The sequence below is a fragment of the Benincasa hispida genome, chromosome 10 (genome assembly GCF_009727055.1).
Source record: "Benincasa hispida cultivar B227 chromosome 10, ASM972705v1, whole genome shotgun sequence".
Classification (NCBI taxonomy): Eukaryota; Viridiplantae; Streptophyta; class Magnoliopsida; order Cucurbitales; family Cucurbitaceae; genus Benincasa; species Benincasa hispida.
In genome coordinates this window covers 34,073,264-34,094,658 of record NC_052358.1, presented here as the reverse complement: position 1 = coordinate 34,094,658, position 21,395 = coordinate 34,073,264, and the positions used below count along the sequence as shown (strand labels likewise).

The 21,395-nt window shown below is 39.2% G+C and overlaps 1 protein-coding gene and 3 long non-coding RNA genes across 10 annotated transcripts; 1 reads left to right on the top strand and 3 right to left on the bottom strand.

Moving 5' to 3' along the window:
* Nucleotides 1-817: 817 nt before the first annotated feature.
* Nucleotides 818-3,420, bottom strand: LOC120088294. The gene is made up of 4 exons (XR_005484889.1): nucleotides 1,991-3,420; nucleotides 1,762-1,908; nucleotides 1,328-1,681; nucleotides 818-1,261 (listed from the first exon to the last, which is right to left on the bottom strand). It is a non-coding gene; the product is annotated as an uncharacterized LOC120088294 (long non-coding RNA).
* Nucleotides 3,421-3,682: 262 nt separating this feature from the next.
* Nucleotides 3,683-12,631, top strand: LOC120088293. 4 transcript variants are annotated; one of them, XM_039045488.1, is made up of 6 exons: nucleotides 3,683-3,811; nucleotides 3,898-4,005; nucleotides 4,750-5,012; nucleotides 5,116-5,327; nucleotides 5,696-5,957; nucleotides 12,104-12,631. In XM_039045488.1, exons 3-6 carry the CDS (start codon nucleotides 4,752-4,754, stop codon nucleotides 12,392-12,394), a joined length of 1,026 nt encoding a protein of 341 aa, XP_038901416.1. In that variant the 5' UTR covers nucleotides 3,683-3,811; nucleotides 3,898-4,005; nucleotides 4,750-4,751; the 3' UTR covers nucleotides 12,395-12,631. The 4 variants fall into 4 exon arrangements, with proteins under 4 accessions (XP_038901416.1, XP_038901419.1, XP_038901420.1 ...); XM_039045491.1 differs by having other exon boundaries at nucleotides 3,693-3,811; nucleotides 3,946-4,005; XM_039045492.1 differs by having other exon boundaries at nucleotides 3,754-3,772; nucleotides 3,946-4,005.
* A 2,735-nt stretch (nucleotides 12,632-15,366) lies between these two features.
* Nucleotides 15,367-18,211, bottom strand: LOC120087989. Of its 3 annotated transcripts, none has more exons than XR_005484778.1 (2): nucleotides 16,807-18,211; nucleotides 15,367-16,721 (listed from the first exon to the last, which is right to left on the bottom strand). It is a non-coding gene; the product is annotated as an uncharacterized LOC120087989 (long non-coding RNA). The 3 variants fall into 3 exon arrangements; XR_005484777.1 differs by having other exon boundaries at nucleotides 15,367-16,709; XR_005484776.1 differs by having other exon boundaries at nucleotides 15,367-16,706.
* Nucleotides 18,212-18,296: 85 nt separating this feature from the next.
* On the bottom strand, nucleotides 18,297-19,577 carry LOC120088590. 2 transcript variants are annotated; one of them, XR_005484974.1, is made up of 4 exons: nucleotides 19,379-19,577; nucleotides 19,197-19,266; nucleotides 18,970-19,111; nucleotides 18,297-18,359 (listed from the first exon to the last, which is right to left on the bottom strand). It is a non-coding gene; the product is annotated as an uncharacterized LOC120088590 (long non-coding RNA). The 2 variants fall into 2 exon arrangements; XR_005484973.1 differs by lacking the exon at nucleotides 18,297-18,359 and having other exon boundaries at nucleotides 18,695-19,111.
* Nucleotides 19,578-21,395: the final 1,818 nt, after the last annotated feature.

Below are 21,395 nucleotides of genomic sequence, written 5' to 3'. Positions count from 1 at the left end.
TTGGAACACACTTACAATTGATCTGTGTACCTTCATGTTACACACTATGACTGATGCATATTCCTCTAGGTTCATATTTACGATCGATCTGTGTACCTTTGGGTTACACTATGACCGATGCATGTTCTTCCGGGTTCATGTTTACGACTGATCTGTGTACCTTCAGGTTACACACTATGACTGATGTGTGTTCTTTTGGGATCGCATTTATAATTGATATGTGACCCTTTGGGATCACTACGATCGAAATGATATAGGTGTACACTGATGCCTAGATAGACTAGTTAATAGGTCATCTAGAGGGCCCAGTAGTGGGTCACTTATTGAGTATTTCATACTCATCATTTCTTCCTTTATGTTTTTCAGGAAATGACAGGAATAGGCCGGCGAGTGACAGATGGGACCCGTGACAAAGCCATATAGGGACAAGAGAAATCTCTTCTGCTTAGTTTATGTTCTTTTTCTAGTCATTTGAATGTTTTGAAACTAGAATTTAATGTTAGACAGAAAATTTTAATATTTTGAATGTTTCCTTTGTAAAATTTTTTAGGGGACCTCAGATAAATATTTTATTTGTTTGTTTATTTATTAATTTATTCTTGACTTGAAATAGTCATCCATGTTTCAATGAATTTTTGCTATAATGGTCAAAAAATTTTGAATAACAATGTGCATTTAGTAGAATGATCCTTGTTAGAGTACTCAAAAGGCCGGGTTGTTACAAATAATATTAGAAATACTCATGTGGCCAATCACCTATGTGTTCTGCTCAAGTGTTTTGTAGAACTCCTTCGTTTGAAATGTATATACCATCGTTCGCTCCTCATTTTTAGTTTTTAGATGACTTTTCCATTTTTTGTATACATTCCATAGAACATCCGAGATTGGGAACAACGGGTTATAGGGACTAATGGTCCTTACGGGAAAGTCATGTATAGGGACCAAGGGGTTGAGATTGATAAAACATGTGGCTGGTTTCAATTCCACCATAGGTGCTTGTGGTTAAGCTTCTTGATAAAAGTTTGAAGGTGATTGAGGTTGAAAATCACTTGAAGGGGGTAGTTAAGGATCTCTTGGATGTGGTTGAGGATCACTTGAAAGAGGTAGTTGAGGATCACTTGAAAGATGAGGATCATTTGAAGGTGGTTGAGCTTTTCCCTCTTTATTACTAGTCGTATGTGACTTTCCCCATTTTCACATCATCAAGTGAAAACTTGGTTGGTTTCTTCCTTTTCCGGTGCTTGGGGAGGCCACTTTTCTCCTACATTTAAATTATAAATCAGTTACAGTACAATGTTAAGATAATTAATTCATACAACGACCTTACCTTGATTTCAATGACTTCTTTTTGAGTTGCACTCTCCATAACGTTGGTTGAATTCAAATCAAAGTGGCACTTAATATTGAACGGTTGTATGAGGAGTTCAAGTATTTCATCGTCTGTTGATTTTTCTCTACAACATGGGGGTTCATCGAATGGAATGTATTCTTGGTCCTCAACATGTCGATGGAACCTATCGTGTCCCTCAAATGACTTATGAGTATCGAGAGAGTGATCATGCCTCTCAACATCCTCAATCCTTATTTCTTCAACAACATGAATCACATCAAATCCTTCTAGTCGGTCCTCCTTGTACCTTATCTTCTTTGCGCTCGGTACAAGTCTCGAAAAATCAATTGCCTGTACATAAGAGAATGAATAAATCAAAATGCATGAAACTATGATAGATACCAAGAGTTACTAAGCAGCCAGTTACTTACTTTTTTTAGTTGAAAAACATTCTTACTCAAATATTTATAAGATGGAAGACGAGGACAAGTCCATCTAAGAATTCTAGGAATTGTAGCCTTGCTGACTTTGGTGGCTATGAACTTACTTGATGTGGATAAAATTTCGTAAGCTCAAACCTATAATATGGGAGCTTTGTTACACATACATAACACATAGATTCAATATAGATTAAAGTGAAGTGGAAACGAAAGTACATACTTGGAATGCAAGTGTAAATCCCTTTATACAGTAATATAAGGCATGGTGATCATTTTTTGCTTTCTTTGTCTCATGTGCCTCTTTCTTCCCGTGCATGATAGTCTTCATGCGATTCAATGTACGTGTAAAAAAGACGAATGACTAGTCATAATGTGTAAAGACTTCAGGGTCATTGACACTTCCAAATGTCTTCACATCAAATTGGGTTTTCTTGTTTTTTCCAATCATCACCATTTCGATGAATAATGCCAATGCAACCTTGTCAGCATCTTCATTGTTTGTAAAAGTGAACTTCTCAAATGAGGTCTCCACATGCTTGCAAGAACTATTCTTATCATTTGGGTCCTTCGGTTCAAGAATGGGCTGTCACAGTCTCTCATTGCTTGTTTCTCTTTCTACTATTTCCTTGGTTGGCCACAACCCAGTTATCAAATTAAAATCGTCTTAGGAGAATGTTACCTTCTTCCTCAGTATGTTGAATGATATAACGTCTAGGTTCACATCCGTTACCTTATTTAAGAGAAAATGGTGGAAAAGTTACTTATTAAATACAATATCTACATCTAACAGTGGACCAAAGACTGTTTTCCTATACATTCTCATATGCTCTTTTGTCAACTTATTCTTAACCACCAATGCAGTTTTGTGGACTTAGCAAGAAACTATAACAGAAAAATATTTCTTAGCAGGGACGACCATCTTAGCAATTTGTAACAAACGTATACATTACCACAATAAGTAAACTATCGCCTAAAAAAATAAATAAATAAACAATCACATAACAAATAACCAAACGATCGCGCAACAAAAACAAACAGATTGTGTAACAAAAAACTAAACGATTGCATAACAAAGAACTAAATGATCACGCAACATAAAACTAAACGATCGCGTAACAAAAAAACTAAACAATCACGTAATAAAGAACTAAATGATCACCAAAAAACTAAATCATCGAATAACAAAGAACTAAACAATCGTGCAACAAAAAATAAACGATAGCATATCTTTATCTAAATGATTGTTTAAGTTTTTCTAACTAATCGTTTTGAAAACACTAAACGCTCGCTTAGGATTATCTAAGTGATCGATTCTGAACGAATATACAATCATTTAACAAAAGTTTAGAGATGATCATTTAACAAAAGATAGAAGCGAATCCTAAACTGTGTGAACCCTAAACGACCGGTGAGAACCCTACATTCAAGAAAAAGAGTCACATATCTTTCAGATCATGACGATGGTGGAAAATGTGTAGAAATCAGGCCAAACGCTCGGATGAAGATGGAAGATGACGAGAGAAAACGAGAGAAACTTGAGAGCAAAATCATACAATGAGAGAGGTAAGCGAAAAGTGGGGTGAACAATCCTTCGTAAAGCATTCGCAAAGGCGATTTGAAGAGTTTTTTAAATTGGAGATAAAATTGGCATTTCACATGGATAAAAGGTTAATCATAGATAAACTTTTAAGAAGAAGTCATTCATAGAAAAGTTTTTGAGATTAGGGTCTTTTGGGAAAATTTCAATTTTTCTTCTAAGGCATTTTATCTTTTCGTTCTCTGCTTACGTGGAAGTTGTACCGTTGGGGTTGTTGGCTCTGTTTTTGACTCATTCTGGAAGAAGAGAGATATAGAGTAAAAAAAAAGAAAAGTCATGAACAGTTTTCTAGATTCAATTTCTCTAATTCTGCTCCTCTTGTTTGTCCCTTTCTCCCCCCCTCTCTCTCAATTTTCTCATCGCTGTCTGTTTAGTCTTTGCCACAAATATGGAGAAGTTTGGTGGGTACGTTTCTCCTTCTCATAATAAATTCGAATTTTCTGGGTAGGTTTCTTTTTTCCTGAAGAAGTCGTTTTCTTAGATTTATTTTTCATTATAAAAAAATTTCACTTTCCGACTTTAAAAACTAGTGGGGCAAGATTTTTGGTTCACGTTCATCCAATCCATGCTTCACACAGAACAGAAGAAAGAAGCCAGAATCTACCAGTTGCTTCAAAATTGAAGCTCTCAACACAAAGGTCTCTCTCTTTCTCTCCCTCTTTTTCTTGCTTTCTATACCATTTTTTATTTTTCTCATTTTGGCATTTGAGGATATTTCAGTTTAGAAAATGCTTCCTCTTATTTCTTGTTTTGCAATTTTCAATATTAATATGATGATCCTTTGATGATAAGAATGTTGATTATATTGTGGTCGATTATGTACATTTTCTAGGTTAAATTATAAGTTCGGCCCTAAGCTCTCAAGACTCTATCTAATTCTCACCCATTGCGATTGTATATGTACTTCTAAGAAGTTTTTAATAGATTCTAAACCTTAGGAGGGGTTTGGAGTTAATAGGTTGGAGTTCGGAAGTTTGTGTTTGGAGTGCAAAGTTATAAGATGGAGTTCCTTGGTAAATATGCAAAATAGAGTGAGGGAAAAATGGAGTTGATAAATGTGCAAACTTCAATAGTGGGCCAAATATACCCCCTTAATCTTGTGTCTAATCGGTCTCTGTGTGTTGATTCCATTAGTTAATGATTACACTGCTTAAGGCTTCAACCCACCTTTCATTAGCCCGCCATATAATCCTTGAACAATATTGAGTTGGCGTGCTATACACAATCTTATGGAGTTTATGATAGAAACATTTTTTTCTTTAACAAGAAACAACAGATAATGATGGAAATATATTAATTGAAAGTTTTTAAGGATTTATTAATAACTTCTTATACTGGAACTACGTAAACTAAAGTTTGAAGATCCTTGTTCTTATTCTCAGGGATGTTCCTAAGAATTTCAGGCATCATTTTGATTGGACTGTCAGCATGGGCATTTTCGGCCATTTACCCTCCAGCTCCTAAAATCTGTGGTTCTGTTGGTGGTCCGCCGATAACTGCTCCAAGAATAAAACTTAGAGATGGAAGGCATTTGGCTTATAAGGAGCATGGTGTCCCTAGAACAGTAGCCAAGTACAAAATCATATATATCCATGGCTTTTCTAACAGCAGACATGATGCAGCAGTTGCAGTTTTTCCTTCTCCAGTATTCAGCTTCTACTTAACCTGGATTTAGTACTTTTTCCTCAATGTTGTTGCAACTCAAGTAAGATGGCTAATTTCCTTCTTCTTTGGTGATTTACTTTCAGGGCTTCCTTGAGGAACACAGAATTTATGTCGTCTCTTTTGATAGACCTGGATATGGAGAAAGTGATCCGGATCCAAAGCGAACGGTAAAGAGTTTAGCATTAGATGTTGAAGAACTTGGTGATCAGCTGGGACTGGGTCCTAAGTTTTATGTAATTGGCATGTCCATGGGTGGCCAAGCAGTCTGGGGTTGTCTCAAGTATATCCCTCATAGGTATCACAAAACTACACATTTTTGCTCATTAATATGGTAAAATCTGAATTCATCCATATTCACCTCTTGGGCAAGTACAACCTATTGATGATTGTAAGAAGCATTTTATAGTTGGTCAATTGTTTTATTTGAACTCAATCCACAACTACATTGTCTTCTCGCTGCGAGAAGTTGATTGCATTACATACATTCGTACATTTATACATAACAAATGCATGCAGGCGCTTGCAAACCAGGAACTCATGCAAGAGCGTTACCATAGCTATTACTAATTATTGATAATGTTGTAGTCATCACTATAGCTATTGGGTGGGATGTTTCATTACTGCACTCTGCTATAAAAAAAAGTTCAATTTTGGATGTTGCAGATTGGCAGGAGCTTCTCTACTTGCTCCAGTTATCAACTATTGGTGGCCTAGTTTTCCTGCAAACTTATCTAAGGAAGGTTTTTCCAGCCAACTACCACAGGATCAGTGGACACAGAGAGTTGCTCATCATCTTCCATGGCTAACTTATTGGTGGAACACTCAGAAACTCTTTCCTGCCTTGAGCATTTCAGCCGGTAGGCATGAGATCTTTTCCAGTCAAGATATTGAAATCATTCGCTCTTTTGAAGGGCCAATGGATCAGGTAATAAGTCTCCTTCCTCTTGTTGATTTCTCAGTCCCTCTTTTACAATTTTTTAAAGGATTAGACTTCTAAAGGAGAAAAGAAAGAAAGTAAAAACGAAGTAGTAGGAGAATGTTAGGAACCAAAGTAGTATGGGATACCTTTGTTCCACGTTGGTTAGAATGGGATGACTAATGTGGTACTTAAGTGGCTCGGCTCTCTCAACCCAATAGCTAGCTTTTGGGGTTTGGTTTTCCCATACATAGTTCAACTTGAACTAACTCAACCGGTTTATGCATATATCCTCATAAAGAGATCATAGGTTCGAATCCCTCAACTCCAAGTGTTGTTCTAAACCCGATTGGTCCTTTATTACATCACAATCTTTTGTACTAGCAACTTTCTAAATTGCTACGCAAGTCTTCATACAACTAGAGCATATTTGGATTGACTTTCTAAGTACTTTAAAATCACTTTGTTTGCCCTGTTGCTTTCATGTCAACATTCTGATAGAACCTCAATTATTTATCCACTGTTTTGGCCCCAAAATAGCCGAGGAAGGTCGAGTCCTCCCCCTCAATACAACCTTAAGCTTTTACAAGATAAAAAGATGCCTCTCCTCCTCTATATTCCTATCTTTTATACTAATTTGTTATCTCCCTCCCTACTAACAAACTTCCCCACTACTAACCGATTTGTTATAGATTTGGTAGTCCCCTCTAACTAATTTGATTCTTTTCCCAATTTACATTTAAGCCCCTCTCTCTATTCTTCCTTTTGCCCTTTCTTTCATACCTTTTAAATATGGGGGTTCTATCATTACCCTCCTCCCAAAGTACCACCTTGTCCTCAAGGCGAAAATCAGGGAACTATTCAGCCAATTGAGCTCCTCCCTCCCAAGTTGCATCTTCTACCGGTAGGTCTTCCCATTGTATAAGCACTTCGAAGTCATTTGGTGAAGATATTGTTGAACCTATCTTCCTAACTCCTAAAACTGCCAATGGTTTTGGTTATTTCCCCAAGGACCCTATTGTTGGTGAGGAAAATTGTGGCAATATGGTCCCTTCTGCCCTTCTTAGTTGTGAAACATGTATCATTGGATGTATGGAGACATTGTGGGGTAGATCAAGCTTATATGCCACAGGTCCAATCTTTTGAATTACCTGAAAGGGTCCAATGTAACATGGTGCTAGTTTTGGATACTTGTGCATCAGCAATGATCCTTGGCGATAGGGATTGAGCTTGATGTAAACCCAATCAGATACTTCAAAGTTTACCTCTCTTCTTTTTGAATCTGCTAGGGCCTTCATTCTTTGTTGTGTTGCTTTTAGTGTTTTCTTCAGTTGTTTGAGCATCTCGTCCCTGTTTTTAAGTAGGACATCAACTTCTCCTACTGTGGCATTCCCTTGTGTGTAACAGACGATAGTAGGTGCTAGTCTACCATACAATACCTCATAAGGGGTACGTTTGATGGCTGTGTGGTAGGATGTGTTGTAATTATATTCAGCCCATGCCAGCCATTTGTGCCATTGTGAAGGGGTCTCCATAGTAAAGCACCTTAGGTAAGCCTCTAAGCCTCTGTTGACAACTTCTGTTTGCCCATCTGTTTGTGGGTGATAGGATGAGCTTCTCTTGAGTTGTGTTTCCATCAATTTAAACAATTCTTTCCAAAATAGGCTAGCAAACATCTTATCTCTGTCAAAAATGATGTTCCTAGGTACTCCATGCAAACGTATGACCTCCTTCATAAATAAAGTAGCCACTATTGCTGCTGTATAAGGGTGGCGAAGGGCAATGAAATGTGCATATTTGGACAACCTATCGACCACTACCAAGACTGAGTTGTAACCCTCTGATTTCAGCAATCCCTCCATAAAGTCCATGCTGATATCTTTCCACGTGAGCTCGGGTATTGGCAGAGGTTGGAGCAGCCCAGCAGGGGCTAAGGCCAAATACTTGGCTTGTTGGCAGATAGAACAGTCTCCTAGAAAAGCCCTTACCCTTGCCTTCATTCCTGTCCAGAAAAATTGTCCTTTTTTTAGCCGTTAAGTAACATCTTCACTACCCATTTGTGGTCCCCCGAATTGGGATTTGTTGTGAAACTCTTGTAGGAGTAACGGAAATGGTAGGTGATTGAGGTGGAAGTACAATGCGTTGCTTATACAATAGAAGTTCCCCTTGCAGTGTATATCCCTGGGGTGTGGTAGCTCTGCCCGAATGTTGTCCCTTATTGCCCTTAGTTCTTGATCTTGCTCAACTTGACTCGTGAATATCTCCTGATTCAGGGCATGTAGTACACTGATCATAGACAATTCCAACAAAGTAGGTACTCTAGACAAAGCATCTGCTGCCGAATTTTCCCTCCCTTTCTTATACTCAATCTCGAACTCGTATCCTATTAGTTTTGCAACCTATTTCTGGTAATCTCCTACTATGATTCGCTGTTCTAACAAGAATTTGAGGCTTTTCTGATCTGTTCTTACAATAAACTTCCTTCCCAAGAGATAAGGCGCCATTTTTGCACAGCCATGACTATGGCAATTAGTTCCCTTTCGTAGGCAGTCTTGAGTCGATGTGTGGGTGGGAGTGCCTTGCTGAAATAAGCCACTGGTCTTCCTTCTTGCATCAGGACTGCCCCAACTCCTACTCCAGAAGCATCTGTTTCAATTATGAAAGTTTGATTGAAATCAGGAAGCTTGAGGGTGAGTAGTTGGGTCATGTGTTGCTTCAAGGCTTCGAAGGCTGCCTGAGTATTTTCATTCCACTCCAATCTATCCTTCTTGAGCTACCGTGTTAGAGGGAAGGCTAACGAACCATATTGAGGTACAAACTTGCGATAATAGCCTGTTAGCCCAAGGAATCCCCTGAGTTGCTTGACGGTTGTAGGTGTTGGCCATTGGAGCATAGCTTCCACCTTTGAAGGGTCTGCTGCTACACCTTCTTCTGGTATGATATGCCCCGATAGTCTATTTCCTTGCCCCAAACGTACACTTCATAAGATTGGCCACGAATTGGTTGTCTTCCAAAGCTTGCAATACCACAGATAAATGATGCACATGATCACATAAAGAAGAGCTGTAGATTAAGATATCATCGAAGAATACTAACACAAATTTTCTTAAGTAGGGGTGCAAGAGGTCGTTCATTACCGATTGAAAGGTGGATGGAGCGTTTCTCAGACCGAATGGCATGACTAAGAACTCGTAGTGGCCTTCATGAGTTTGAAATGCGGTCTTGTGTATGTCTGAGGGAGCCACTCGGATTTGATGATACCCTGACTTCAAATCAATCTTCAAGAATACCCGTGCACCAGCCAACTCATCAAGGAGTTCTTCAACCATTGGAATAGGGAAGTTACCTGGCACTGTCACTTGATTCAAAGCCCTATAATCGACACAAAACCGCTAGCTACCATCCTTCTTTTTCACTAATAACACTGGGGTTGAAAAAGGACTCACACTAGGCTGAATGATCCCAACAGTAAGCATCTCTTCTACCAGCTTCTCAATTTCGTCCTTTTGGAATTGGGTACCTATACGGCCTCACTTTCACTGGCCCTGCCCCTGGTTTGAGTTGAATGTGGTGTTCATGGTGTCTAATAGGTGGCAACCCTTCTACTGGACTGAAAACGGCTTGGTGCCTCTCTAAAATGTCTTGTATTTCCAGTTGCAGCTCAGTTATTAACCTTATTTCTCCACTTTTTTCAGAGGTCATGAGGGAGTTTAGCTCGAGAAGGATACCTTGGCCTCTCCTTTTACCAACTTCATCACTGTCTTCAGTGAAATTTGTGACTTCATCAAGCTACGGTCACCTTGCAAGTGTACTCTCCAATCACCTACTTGGAATTCCATCTCGGACGTTCCCCAGTCACATTCAACACGTCCTAAGGTCATCGGCCATTGCACTCCTAACACTACATCAGTACTACCCAGAGGCAAAGGAAAAAAGTCATTGATGATAGTTAAGTTTGGAAGGTTAAGAATTACTCCCTTGCAAATGCCCGTTGTCTTCACTGATACCCCTGTTCCTAACATTATTCCATAACTCGTTGTTAGCGTCTGTGGTAGTTGCAGGGCTGATACTTGTTGTCAATGAAATGTGTGAAGCACCACTGTCAATGAGGACAATCACATCCTTATCTCCTATGGCTCCCCTGACTTTGATTGTTCGAGGTGAGTCGATCCCGGCGAGAGAGTTTAAGGATAGCTTTGCTTCTTGTTCGTTCTCTTCCATCACCATCGATTCTAAGGTAGTTGTCATGGGCATCTCGGCCTCCTCTGCTTCGTTCACTGCTTCCATATCATCATCCCCCTCTTCCTCGTCATGGTAAAGCAAAATGCTCAACTCTTTCTTTTTACATCGATGCCCTGGCGTATATTTTTCCTCACAACGGTAACAAAGTCCTTTGTCTCTTCGGCTTTGCATCTCCCTGTCGAATAAGCGCTTGAAAGCTCTGGTCGTGAACGGTTTTCCGTTGACATCCTTTAAGGTAAAAGAGTTTGAAGACGTACTAGAAAGCCGGGTCGGGTTAAGAGAGATCGTCCGAGCAGCTGCGTGCGTGTTCTGATTCGGGTTGGGGCCGGTTTGACCCATGACTGCGTTAGATCCCAAGTTCGAGGATGCGCTTGTTGATTTTGCCGGATTCGGGTTGCCCCACTTCTTTCTTCGGGCCTCCTCTGTGTCTTCTATTATTTGGGCCATTCTCATCTTCTCTTTTAGCCCAATCAACTTAAACATTCTCATTTTGACTTGGATGTCTTACTTCAGCCCACTAACGAACTTGCTTTCTAATGTTTCATCAGATAGGTCTTTCAACGGTCTTGAAAGCTGCTCGAATCGCCGCCAGTAAGCTTGCACACTACCGTCCTGCTTCAAGGTGAGAAACAGAGCCCTTCGGTCCTCTTCCTTGACTGGTAAGAATCGTAGCAATAGTTGTTCCTTAAATTTGGCCCATGTATCCATCGCAGTCCTTTCTTCCTCCCACTGGTGCCACTCCAAAGCTTCTCCTTCTAAACATAAGATTGTAGCCTCGATTTTGTCCTTCTCTGATAACCTATTCACAATAAAATACCTCTCGACTCTATGGAACCATCCCATTGGATCCTTGCTTGGTTCTCCTTTGAATATTGGTATTTCTAACTTTCTCAATCGCATATCGAACAAGGGCACCTCCCTTCTTTCTCCCCTTTCCTCACTTGCCGGTTGCTTGCCTTTATCAGTCACTATTCTTTCTGATGAATCCGACCCCATCTCCTTGGTTGCTGTCTCTTATACACATCTAGATGTGTATAAGAGACAGAGTCACTGTCCTTTCTGATGATCCTGATTCCATCTCCTTGGTTGTTTCTGATTTCTTCGACCAAACCTCCAGTGCTCTATCATCTTCTGCTCCATTGACTCTCCTAGTGCTTCGATTTTCGCTGTCAACAAGCTCTCCGTGATCTGCAGCATTTCTCCGAACCTTTGATCCATTCTGTTCTCCATTCCAACTTGAAGCAAGGTAAGTTCTTCTTCTATAGCTGTTAATCATGCCTCCATCTTCTTCACCATACCCTTTTCCCACGAATCGGATGGCTCTGATACCAAATGATAGAACCTCAATTATTTATCCACTGTTTTGGCCCCAAAATAGCCAAGGAAGGTAAGTCCTCCCCCTCAATACAGCCTTAAGCTTTTACAAGAAAAAAAGATGCCTCTCCTCCTCTATATTCCTATCTTTTATACTAATTTATTATCTCCCTCCCTACTAACAAACTTCCCCACTACTAACCGATTTGTTATAGATTTGGTGGTCCCCTCTAACTAATTTGATTCTTTTCCCAATTTACATTTGAGCCCCTCTCTCTATTCTTCCTTTTGCCCTTTCTTTCATACCTTTTAAATATGGGGGATAATTTGTTTTCAGGATCAGAACTGGCAGCCCCTTCGAAACTTGACATTTTCCATCCTTTCAATTGGCCAGCTTTGACTCTTCCCCCAAAATTATGCATTCTCATGTCGTGACTTAATTTATCCCTAATCAACAGGGACAAACAATCATTGAAATATAATTATCTTCTTTAAGGCTTTGATTTCATCGTGTATAATTATAATTTATAGTTAGATTTAGAATTTCTTCCTGAATAAACTGCATCTCTTTTTTTCTTTTTTGGTGTCTTTTGGTGCAGGAATATGTGAAGCAGCAAGGAGATTTTGAATCCTTCCACCGAGACCTGATGATCGGATTTGGGAAATGGGAATTCGATCCAATGCTTCTTGAAAACATATCTCCTAAGAATGAAGGATCCGTCCATTTATGGCAAGGCGACGATGACAAACTTGTGCCTGCTAAGCTGCAACGTTATATCACCCAAAAACTTCCTTGGATTCATTACCATGAGTTACCTGGTGCAGGCCATTTGTTTGCATTCACAAGGAAAATGAGTGAAGAAATTCTGAAGTCATTGCTTGTGAAATGAATTGACGGCGTCTTTTAATTGTAGTTACGTATTTTTTTTCAGCTACGTTTCTTCTGGGTTATACATCATGGTGACCTTTACATAAGTTGAAAAGTAACGACCTTAGTTGATTACTTTTGTTATTGTTTACTTGTTTCCTGTAATCATAATGAGATATGGGATATTTTTTTAAATCCGTATAATCTGATTGAGAAATGAAGGGTGCTCAATCTGACCATGGTTGAAAATTATGTGGGATCCAATACCTTTACTATTACTATTATTGTTACCGTTACAAATATTGTTATTGTAACAATATAAAGTTTATGAATTTGCCACATTTATTGTTACCAGTACCGTTAATGTTATAGGGTCAAACATCAATGATAACGATAACGGTAACAGTAAAATGTGACAGATTCATAATTCTAGGTAAACGCGATAAAAAAAAACAATCCAATTATGTTTGTGATTCAAGTGTATTACGATTTATCTATCAATAAAGTCTCATTACGGTTTGATAAATGTAGTCAAACTTCAGAATATGTTTTTTGGTTTTTTTTTTATCTACGTACTTTATGTTCGAATAGATAAATAAAGCAATTATGCGTTCATGTGTGCCTCTATTACACTATATGTTCCTCCTCATTCAGCTATCTTTTCTGTAACCTACAAAAAAATCATCTCTTCCCAATGATATAAATCCTGATCTAGAGAATTGAAGATTCTCTCCAACTAATCTTCAACCTCCAAAATATTAAATAAATTTTGAGAAGGATTAAGTTATAGAAATAGTTAACATATGACAAAACAATCTCTTACTCAAGAAAATGAACGTCCTACGTTGGAATTGAAGATCCCCTCTCACAAATCTTCAAACCCTAAAATTATTCATTAAATTTCAAATCAATCTTAAGGGTTGGATTATGATTATTTAAGGGACAATTGGTCACTTGGCAAAAACCATAACAAAAGTTCAACAAGTGACTTCATGTTTCCAGATTTTGCATAAATGGCAAAAACATCTAGCGCAACCTAAAACTAAACCTGCAAAATCCAAAGAGTCCTTAAAAGTTGATTGATATTTGATATCTTGGACGTATTATTAATAGACTTGAAAGTTGTGTTAGAATTTCTATATTTGTACATAAATATTAATTGTCAAATATTTATCCCTTATTGTCTTTAGTCTTTCCATATTTATAAGAGGCATTTCTCCTATATAAGAAAACCTAAATTGTACATATTCAATAAAAAAAGAAGAAGAATAATAATTTTATTCCTCCAATTTCTAGATGATATTGATAAGTTTTATTTGTACAAGTTATTGTCTCTTAAATTTAAAATATTTAGAAGTAATTGATGAGAAAAACATTGAAATCATAAGAAAATAGAGCAAAATTCATTTCCATGTGTTCAGTGAGTTTAAAAGAGAGCTTAAGTGAAATTTATATCACCAATACGCTAATTGTGCAGGAATACAGATAAAAATAAAAGGAGAAGGAGCTATGCATTGGTTTTCATCATATGACAAAGACTCATTATATGGAACAACATCACAAAGCAAGTCAAGCGGCGAGGCAACCTATGTGATGAACAAGAAAGCCAAATGCATCTAAGGGGACCATTGACAACTACAACAACGAACACAAAATAGTTATCTGACGCATCTGCCACAGTCCTGTATGGCAGAAATAGTCCACGCGTCCAACTCTATATATATGTCAGCCCTAAAAAGAGGGAAAGAAAACATTCATATACGTAGACAAACACGAGAGACATTTGGTGACAAAATCTGGAATTCAAGAGAATTTTCAGAGGACATTCCATCTCCATTTCCAAGGCAATCTTCCTCAAGAAGAACTCCCACCACTGCCGCTGGAGAAGAAGAACTCGAAAGAGGCTTTTTCTCTTTCACTCCACTGCAAAGCACAACCTCTTCATTCTCTTCATCTCTTTACTTTATTTCTCATTTTCTGTATTTCTATCTTTGAATATCGTCTACGTTATATTGTAAACATCTTTCACTTATTTTAATACATATCATGACTTCCATTATTTTATCTTCTCTTTCTTCCTTTTTTTTTTCATGAGTAGCTAAATCATTAGCAAGTTGAGATAAGTTAGTCCTCATTCCCGCGAGCTCAATGATAAGTGAATGTTCATTTAGTTTAGTGCGTACTTAAATTCAACTCTTGATTCCATCTAGCTAATCGAATCCAAGTGGTAACAATCAACTGAGAGCAAGTAATTGTGGATCTCACTCAACCAAGTAAGTAGTAGATCGAGCTTTGAAGAAGTTCTACAAAGGTATGTCATGAAACTCACTTATTTTTGTAAGAGCATGCTTTATATTTTGCCAAAATTAATGAATTAGAGTGCTTAATGATCCTTGTTGCTTTCGTTGTTGCTGATACAATCCTACAAGAAATATGATTTATGTGGCTAACTCACTACGAGGTGGAGTCCCTAGAGGTTATGAATATGAACAAAAATTTGTTATTGAGTTTAAGGGTTAACTCACCACGAGGTGGAGTACCTTTTCATTTGTACGATAACCATCTGTGAGTTTTGAGTAAAAACCATTAACAGAATCTTATTTTTATTTAGTCAAATCTCCGTATTCGACCTCAATCCTCATTGAGACTATCTCTCAATCGATTTATACATGGACCTTAAGAGAAAGCTCGTGTGATTTATAGAATTATTTTAGGTTATTTGAGCACGATTGAGTACACAACAATTTTTTAGTGCCATTGTCGGGGATTTTGATTTTAAAATTTGATTGATTTTGGTTTTGATTGTTTTCTTGGTTTAAACAGGTACCGTTCCCAGCAAATGCATCATTAATGTTAATGCATTAATGTTCAACGCAAGACTTCCATACTAACAACATTGACTATACTCTACACAAGCTTAATGTTCAACGCATGGAGGAATATGTCCATGATGGTTGGCAACACACCAATGCTTCTTTGAAATATCAACGCAAGTTGCTCAATATGAAGACTATTAGCTTTATGCTTAACAACAAAGTGAAGGGCTGTCAGAAACTTTGGAGTCAATGTTGAAAGCATACATGAAAAAGAATGACGTCCTCCAAAGCCAAGCAACCTCTCTTAGGCTTTTTGTAAGTGCAAAAAGACAAAATCAAGAATGAAATGCAAAATCAATTCCACGGGGAATTGTCAAACAATGTTGGCGCATCTATGACGGATCACGAAACAATGTCGTGCTAAGATATTGAGAGACGTACTAGAGGATATACCTCTATGTACTCCACCACATGATCTCGCCATGAAGAAGTTGCCCAGTGAAGGAGTCCATGAAGACATGAAAATTTTCAATTTACCACAATGCATGGTTCTCCTATACATGATGCTCTAACGCATGTTGTGATACTTGCAGCAAAGCCATATCTTCATGTTGATGTTCCAGTGCAGTTGATAGATGACGGAAAAAAAATGTGTGCTAGATGAAGAATTCCCAAACCAACAATATCTTGCAAAAGAGGTTGTTGCAAGACATGGATCGAAGTGCAAAAATGTTGAATTGGGATGTAAGAAAATGCAATCTCTCAGCAAGAATCAACAATTTCAAAATTTGGCAAAATGTTCGATCGCACAAATCGAGACTTAAGTATTTTAGAGGCCTCACATCCAGGGATGCATTCTAACTATCCTTTATTTGCTTTCATAATATCTAGTGTAGTGTTAGTTGGAATGGCTATAAGGGCCTGTATTAGCCAGATGATCTCAGCTGTGGCATGAGCAAGGGCCCGATATTCAGACTCTGTGCTGGATCTTGCAACCACCGTTTGCTTCTTGGAGGACCAAGACACTAGATTGTGTCCGACATACACACAATAAGCTGCAATAGATTTCCTGTCATCGATGTTGGAAGCCCAATCAGCATCCGAGAAAGCTGTGATTTGTAAATCAGTACTAGGCTGAAAGAAAAGGCCATGATGTCTAGTGGCACTGATGTACCGAAGTACCCTCTTAGATGCTTACCAATGAATATCAGTAGGTGCCTTCAAGAATTGGCTCAAGTGATTAACAATGTATGCTATATCCGGTCTCATATGTGTTAGATATTGAAGAGCTCCGATGGTGCTTCTAAACATGTAGGGATCAGATAGAGGTTGTCCATCAGTTAATGAGAGGTGTTTACCTACTGTACAGGGAGAGGCTGCCGATTTAAGATTCGTGAGACCAAGTTTGTGGAGTAGGTCTTCCACATACTTTGCTTGATTGAGAATGAAGCCAGACTTAAATAGTGGACTTGAATGCCTAAGAAATAGGTAAGGTGGCCTAGATCCTTCAAGGCAAACCTGCTGTCAAATAGACTGATGAGTTGTGATATCAGTTGAGGATTGCTACCTATTATTATTAGATCATCAACATAGACCAGTAGAAAGATAATGGACTCACGAGTGTGAAATATGAACAATGAGTTGTCAGCCTTTGAGATATTGAATCCCCAGCTGACTAAGGCACCTAACGTGTTTCTCTAGGCCCGAGGGGCTTGTTTTAAGCCATAGATTGCTTTGTCGAGCTTGCACACATACTCAGGGTGTTCGGTGCTAACATAGCCAGTAGGTTGCTTCATATACACATCTTCTTGTAGGTTTCCATTTAGGAAAGCGTTATTGAAATCCAACTGACGAATCTCCCAGCCTTTAGAAATAGCAATACTGAGAACAACTCTGATGGTGGAGGCCTTAACTACAGGGCTGAATGTCTCAAAAAAACCAATCCCTTGATGTTGATAAAACCCCTTCGCTACCAAACGTGCTTTGTATCTGTCTATTGAGCCATCAGGGTGTTTCTTTAACCTGAAGATCCATTTGTTGCCTAGAACATTGTATGAATCCGAGGGTGGTACTAGATGCCATATATTCCTTTGGACTAGAGCTTGATATTCATTGTTCATGGCTGCTTTCCATTGAGGTGTGAGAAGAGCCTTTTTTACTCTGGTAGGTTCTGTATAGTTCAATCGGTTTTAGCAGCTGTGATCAGGATTTTTGGATTGAAAATACCAGCCATTGCTCTGGTAATCATCGGATGTGTTGGTTGGAGGGAGACTATGTGCTGCTGTTGCTCAGTGGGAACAGTGGGCTGCTAAATAGGTGCAGGGGAAGGTGAATGGTCTATGTGTGGAGAGTTTGCAATGATTTGAGAGGATGAGATTGACATGGGAGAGGGAACGGTCATAGGGGAGGGAGTTGAGGAGCTGCAGGTTGGTGGATAGGAGATGCTGGAGTTGATGGAATTGGAGATATGGTTTGTTGTGCACTAGTAGGGCTTGGTGAACTACTTTGATGAGGAGTGATTGTCGATATAGTTGGACTTGTTTGTAATGGCTGGGGAAGGACTTGGACAAGAGGGACTGGCATTTGAGAAGACAGTGATGAAGGGATGGCTTGTGGATGGCCACTGGTCACCTGAAAACCAGTAGAAAAGGGAAACTCAGTTTCAAAGACAACATTTCTAGATATGTATACTTTACTCGATTTGGCTAAGCATCGATGTCCTTTGTGGAGTACACCGGGTCCTAAGTACACACATTTTTCATAATGATATTGAAACTTGTGATGTTGATATGGTCTAATGCAAGGGAAGCACGCACATCCAAACGTTCTTAGTTTACTTATATCCAGCACCTTGTTAAAGTCTGAGTTGGAGATTGGCCCTTTAGTACAGGAGTGGGTAAGCCTGTAACGACCCGACCCCCTAGGACTTAAGTTAGGCCGTTACTAAATATTAAAAACAAATATTAAAAACAACAGTAGGGTACCCATAAATCATAAATGATAATAAATAAGTCTGAAAACGATTCTTAATAGTAAGTTTTAAACACCAGAACTGAAAGTTAAGAAAAACAGGAAAAAAAATCTAAATCTCATGAGCGGAAGCATAAAACTAGTCCCAGTGGCTCGATCACGAATTTCGCCTGTCCATCACTAGTGCATCTCTACCTTTACCTGAAACAACGACATGAAAAAGAATGAGTATAAAATACTCAATAAGTAATCCCACTACTGGGGTCAGATTAGGCATCTATGTCCTCTAGATGCCTACCTCTAGTGGAACATATAAACTGTCCTAGTCCTCAGGGGACACATACATACGTGAAAAACTGAGTTCTATCTTACTGTAGCTAAATATGCCCACTACCTCTGGTGAATATCGAAGGAAACACGAACTGGTGAATCCCGAAGGAAACACAAACCTAGTGGGCATTCTAACTAATCAGTAAAATCATTAGCATAGGCTCGACACCATAATTATCACAATAACTCTATGACATACATATATGCTTCAACATCATGGCTCTACAAAAAACACACATGCCTCAATATTCACAGATCACATACAACCTCATGGAATCAAATATCATCTCATGCTAGCATTCAAGCATCCATGTGCACAAATATCTTTCATATCCTCGAGCAAAAACGTACAACGGTTATACTAAATTATCAGTTCATCATGCTGTCATTCTACCGTAACATATACTAAACTATCAGTTCATCATGCTGTCATACATCCAGTGACTGGCCCGTGGGTAATTCTAATAGTAAGATTACATACCTTAAATTTGGTCACAATTTAATCCAAGTAATTAACCCTCTTACAACTCTTGGAAGGCTTTGAATCCACCCTACTTTACCTAAATCGAAAATCCGCAGATAAACTCAGACAGCCAATGAAACCAGCAACTCCAAGTAAGACCCTGTGAATGCAACCAAGTTTTAAAATTAAAACAAAGGCCTAATCACACATACTCCAAGTACCACCAAAAATCCGGGTAAACTCACCTAAGGTGTGATATGAGACGCACCAAATCCGCTAAAGCAATTCCAACTTCACCTAATAGCACCTTAATACCTTCAAGAGCATGAACCCAAAGTTGACACATAAAGGCCTCAATCAATGGTGCCAAAAGTAAATGGGCAGTCAAGAAACAATTGAAAACAGTCCTAAACAGCAGAAATCTTACCCAAGTTGATAAATCTGATGACGGCACAAGCAACGACGTTGGCGACCGGAGCTGGGCGGAACCGGATAGACGTGGCTGGCTGGTGGAGGTTCCAGTCGGCGACGAGCTGAAGAGAAAAGGGGGAATGCTCAGGGTTGCCGCTGGTGCAGGCGGTGGCGTGACGAGTCGAGCGGCGAAAGGACTCGTGGCTCGGACACGGGCGGCGACGACTAAAGAGAAAAGGGGGAACGCTCAGGGTCGCAGCTGGTGCAAGCGGTGGGCTGGTGGTTATGAGGCCGAGAAGGACTACGCTGAGGAAAAAAAAAGGGAGGGGGGAGGGTTTTGGTCACGTGGTGAGGGAGAAGGGAATTTTGGAAACAATCTTATTTGGGGAGGGGGGGTTATAAAAATAATATAATAATAATCTAAAAACTGAAATAAATATAAACTATATTTTATTCTTTTCCTTATTCCACTACTATACTAATTAAATTCATTCTCTTCTAAAAAAAAGAAATTATTTACCTGTCATAATGTTCTCAAAATTGAATAAGTTCACGCCAACAATTAAATCTGCCCCACTTACACTTGAAGTCCAAATCCAAAAATGCCCTCAAGCATATAAAAAATTGACTGAGAATTCAAATAATAAAGATATACGGAAACTGTACGTATTTACTAAAAAAAATACGAGGGTGTACATGTTCTTCCACTCCTCAAAGAACTTTCGTCGCTCGAAATTCATTCTTGAAAAAAGTCCAGAGTACTAGGCCTTCATCTCATCCTCTCGCCTCCCAGTACCTTCTTGTAACTGGTGATTTCCTGCCACTGGACTTTACATTATAGCCAATTTCCCTACGGCCCAATGTCTTTACCTCGCTGGCGAGGATCTCTACAGGCTTCTCTTCGTAGGCTCAAGTTGTCATTCAACTGTAAGGGCTCGAAGTTAACTACATGGGATGGGTCGGTCACATACTTCTTTAGCATCGAAACATGGAAGACATATGAACTGAAGACAATGCTGGAGGCAATTGCCAATCGGTAAGCTACGAGGCCAACCCACTCCAGGACCTCGAAAGGTCCAATGAATCTCGGGCTCAACTTCCCTTCCTTCCAAACCTTAGAATACCTTTCATGGGTACCACCTTTAAGAACGCTTTCACACCAATCTCAAATTCTAGGGTCCATACGTCTTACATTGGCATAGCTCTTCTGTCTGCTCTGAGTCGTTTGCATACGAGCCTGATCTTCTTGTATTGCCTCATCGTGGTCTGCACTAATTCAGGTCCTAACAATTTCCTCTCTCCTACCTCATCCCAACACACAGGGGACCTTGCAACTCTTCCCAATATAGGGCCTCAAAGGGTGACGTCCCAATAGTGGACTGGTAGCTGCTATTATAAGCAAACTCCATTAAATTGCAAGTAAGCATCCCAGCTTCCTGAAAACTCTAAGGCACAAGCACGCAACATGTCTTCCAATATTTGATTCAATTGCTTCTGTCTACCCATCAGTCTGTGGGTGGAAAGCTGTACTAAAATCTAATTGGGTCCTCAAGCTGCCTGAAGACTTTTCTAGAAATTAGACGTTGAAACGAGGTCTTTGTCCGACACGATGGACACAGGCACTCTGTGCAATGTCACCACCTTCTTCATGTATATCTGTGCCCACTTACTTCACTGAAAAAAGAGTGGACTTCCCAGGTATTGAAATGTGCTAACTTTGTAAGTCTATCTACCACAATCCCATATCACAGTGAAACCTTTGACTGTCCATGGCAACCCCACGATGAAGTCCATAAACACATGCTCCCACTTACCATTCTGGTACACTCCAATGGCTGTAACAAGCCTGCTGGTTTCTACCTCGGGGCTTTCACCTGTTGGCACACCAAGCACTTACTGACGAACTCGTGCAATCTCTCTTTTCATATCATTCCACCAGTAGTAACGTTTCAAGTTCTGATACCATCTTGGTGCTTCCGGGGTGATAAAAAATAAGGAAATATGAGCCTCTGAATAACTCATCTTTAAGTATG

What these genes read in the sequence shown, in the direction of transcription:
- LOC120088293 (XM_039045488.1), top strand. Translation starts at nt 4,752, where the DNA reads ATGTTCCTAAGAATTTCAGGCATCATTTTGATTGGACTGTCAGCATGG. An exon ending in TTGCAGTTTTTCCTTCTCCA is followed by an intron (nt 5,013 to 5,115) that starts GTATTCAGCTTC and finishes ATTTACTTTCAG; the next exon opens with GGCTTCCTTGAGGAACACAG. An exon ending in TTGAAGGGCCAATGGATCAG is followed by an intron (nt 5,958 to 12,103) that starts GTAATAAGTCTC and finishes CTTTTGGTGCAG; the next exon opens with GAATATGTGAAGCAGCAAGG.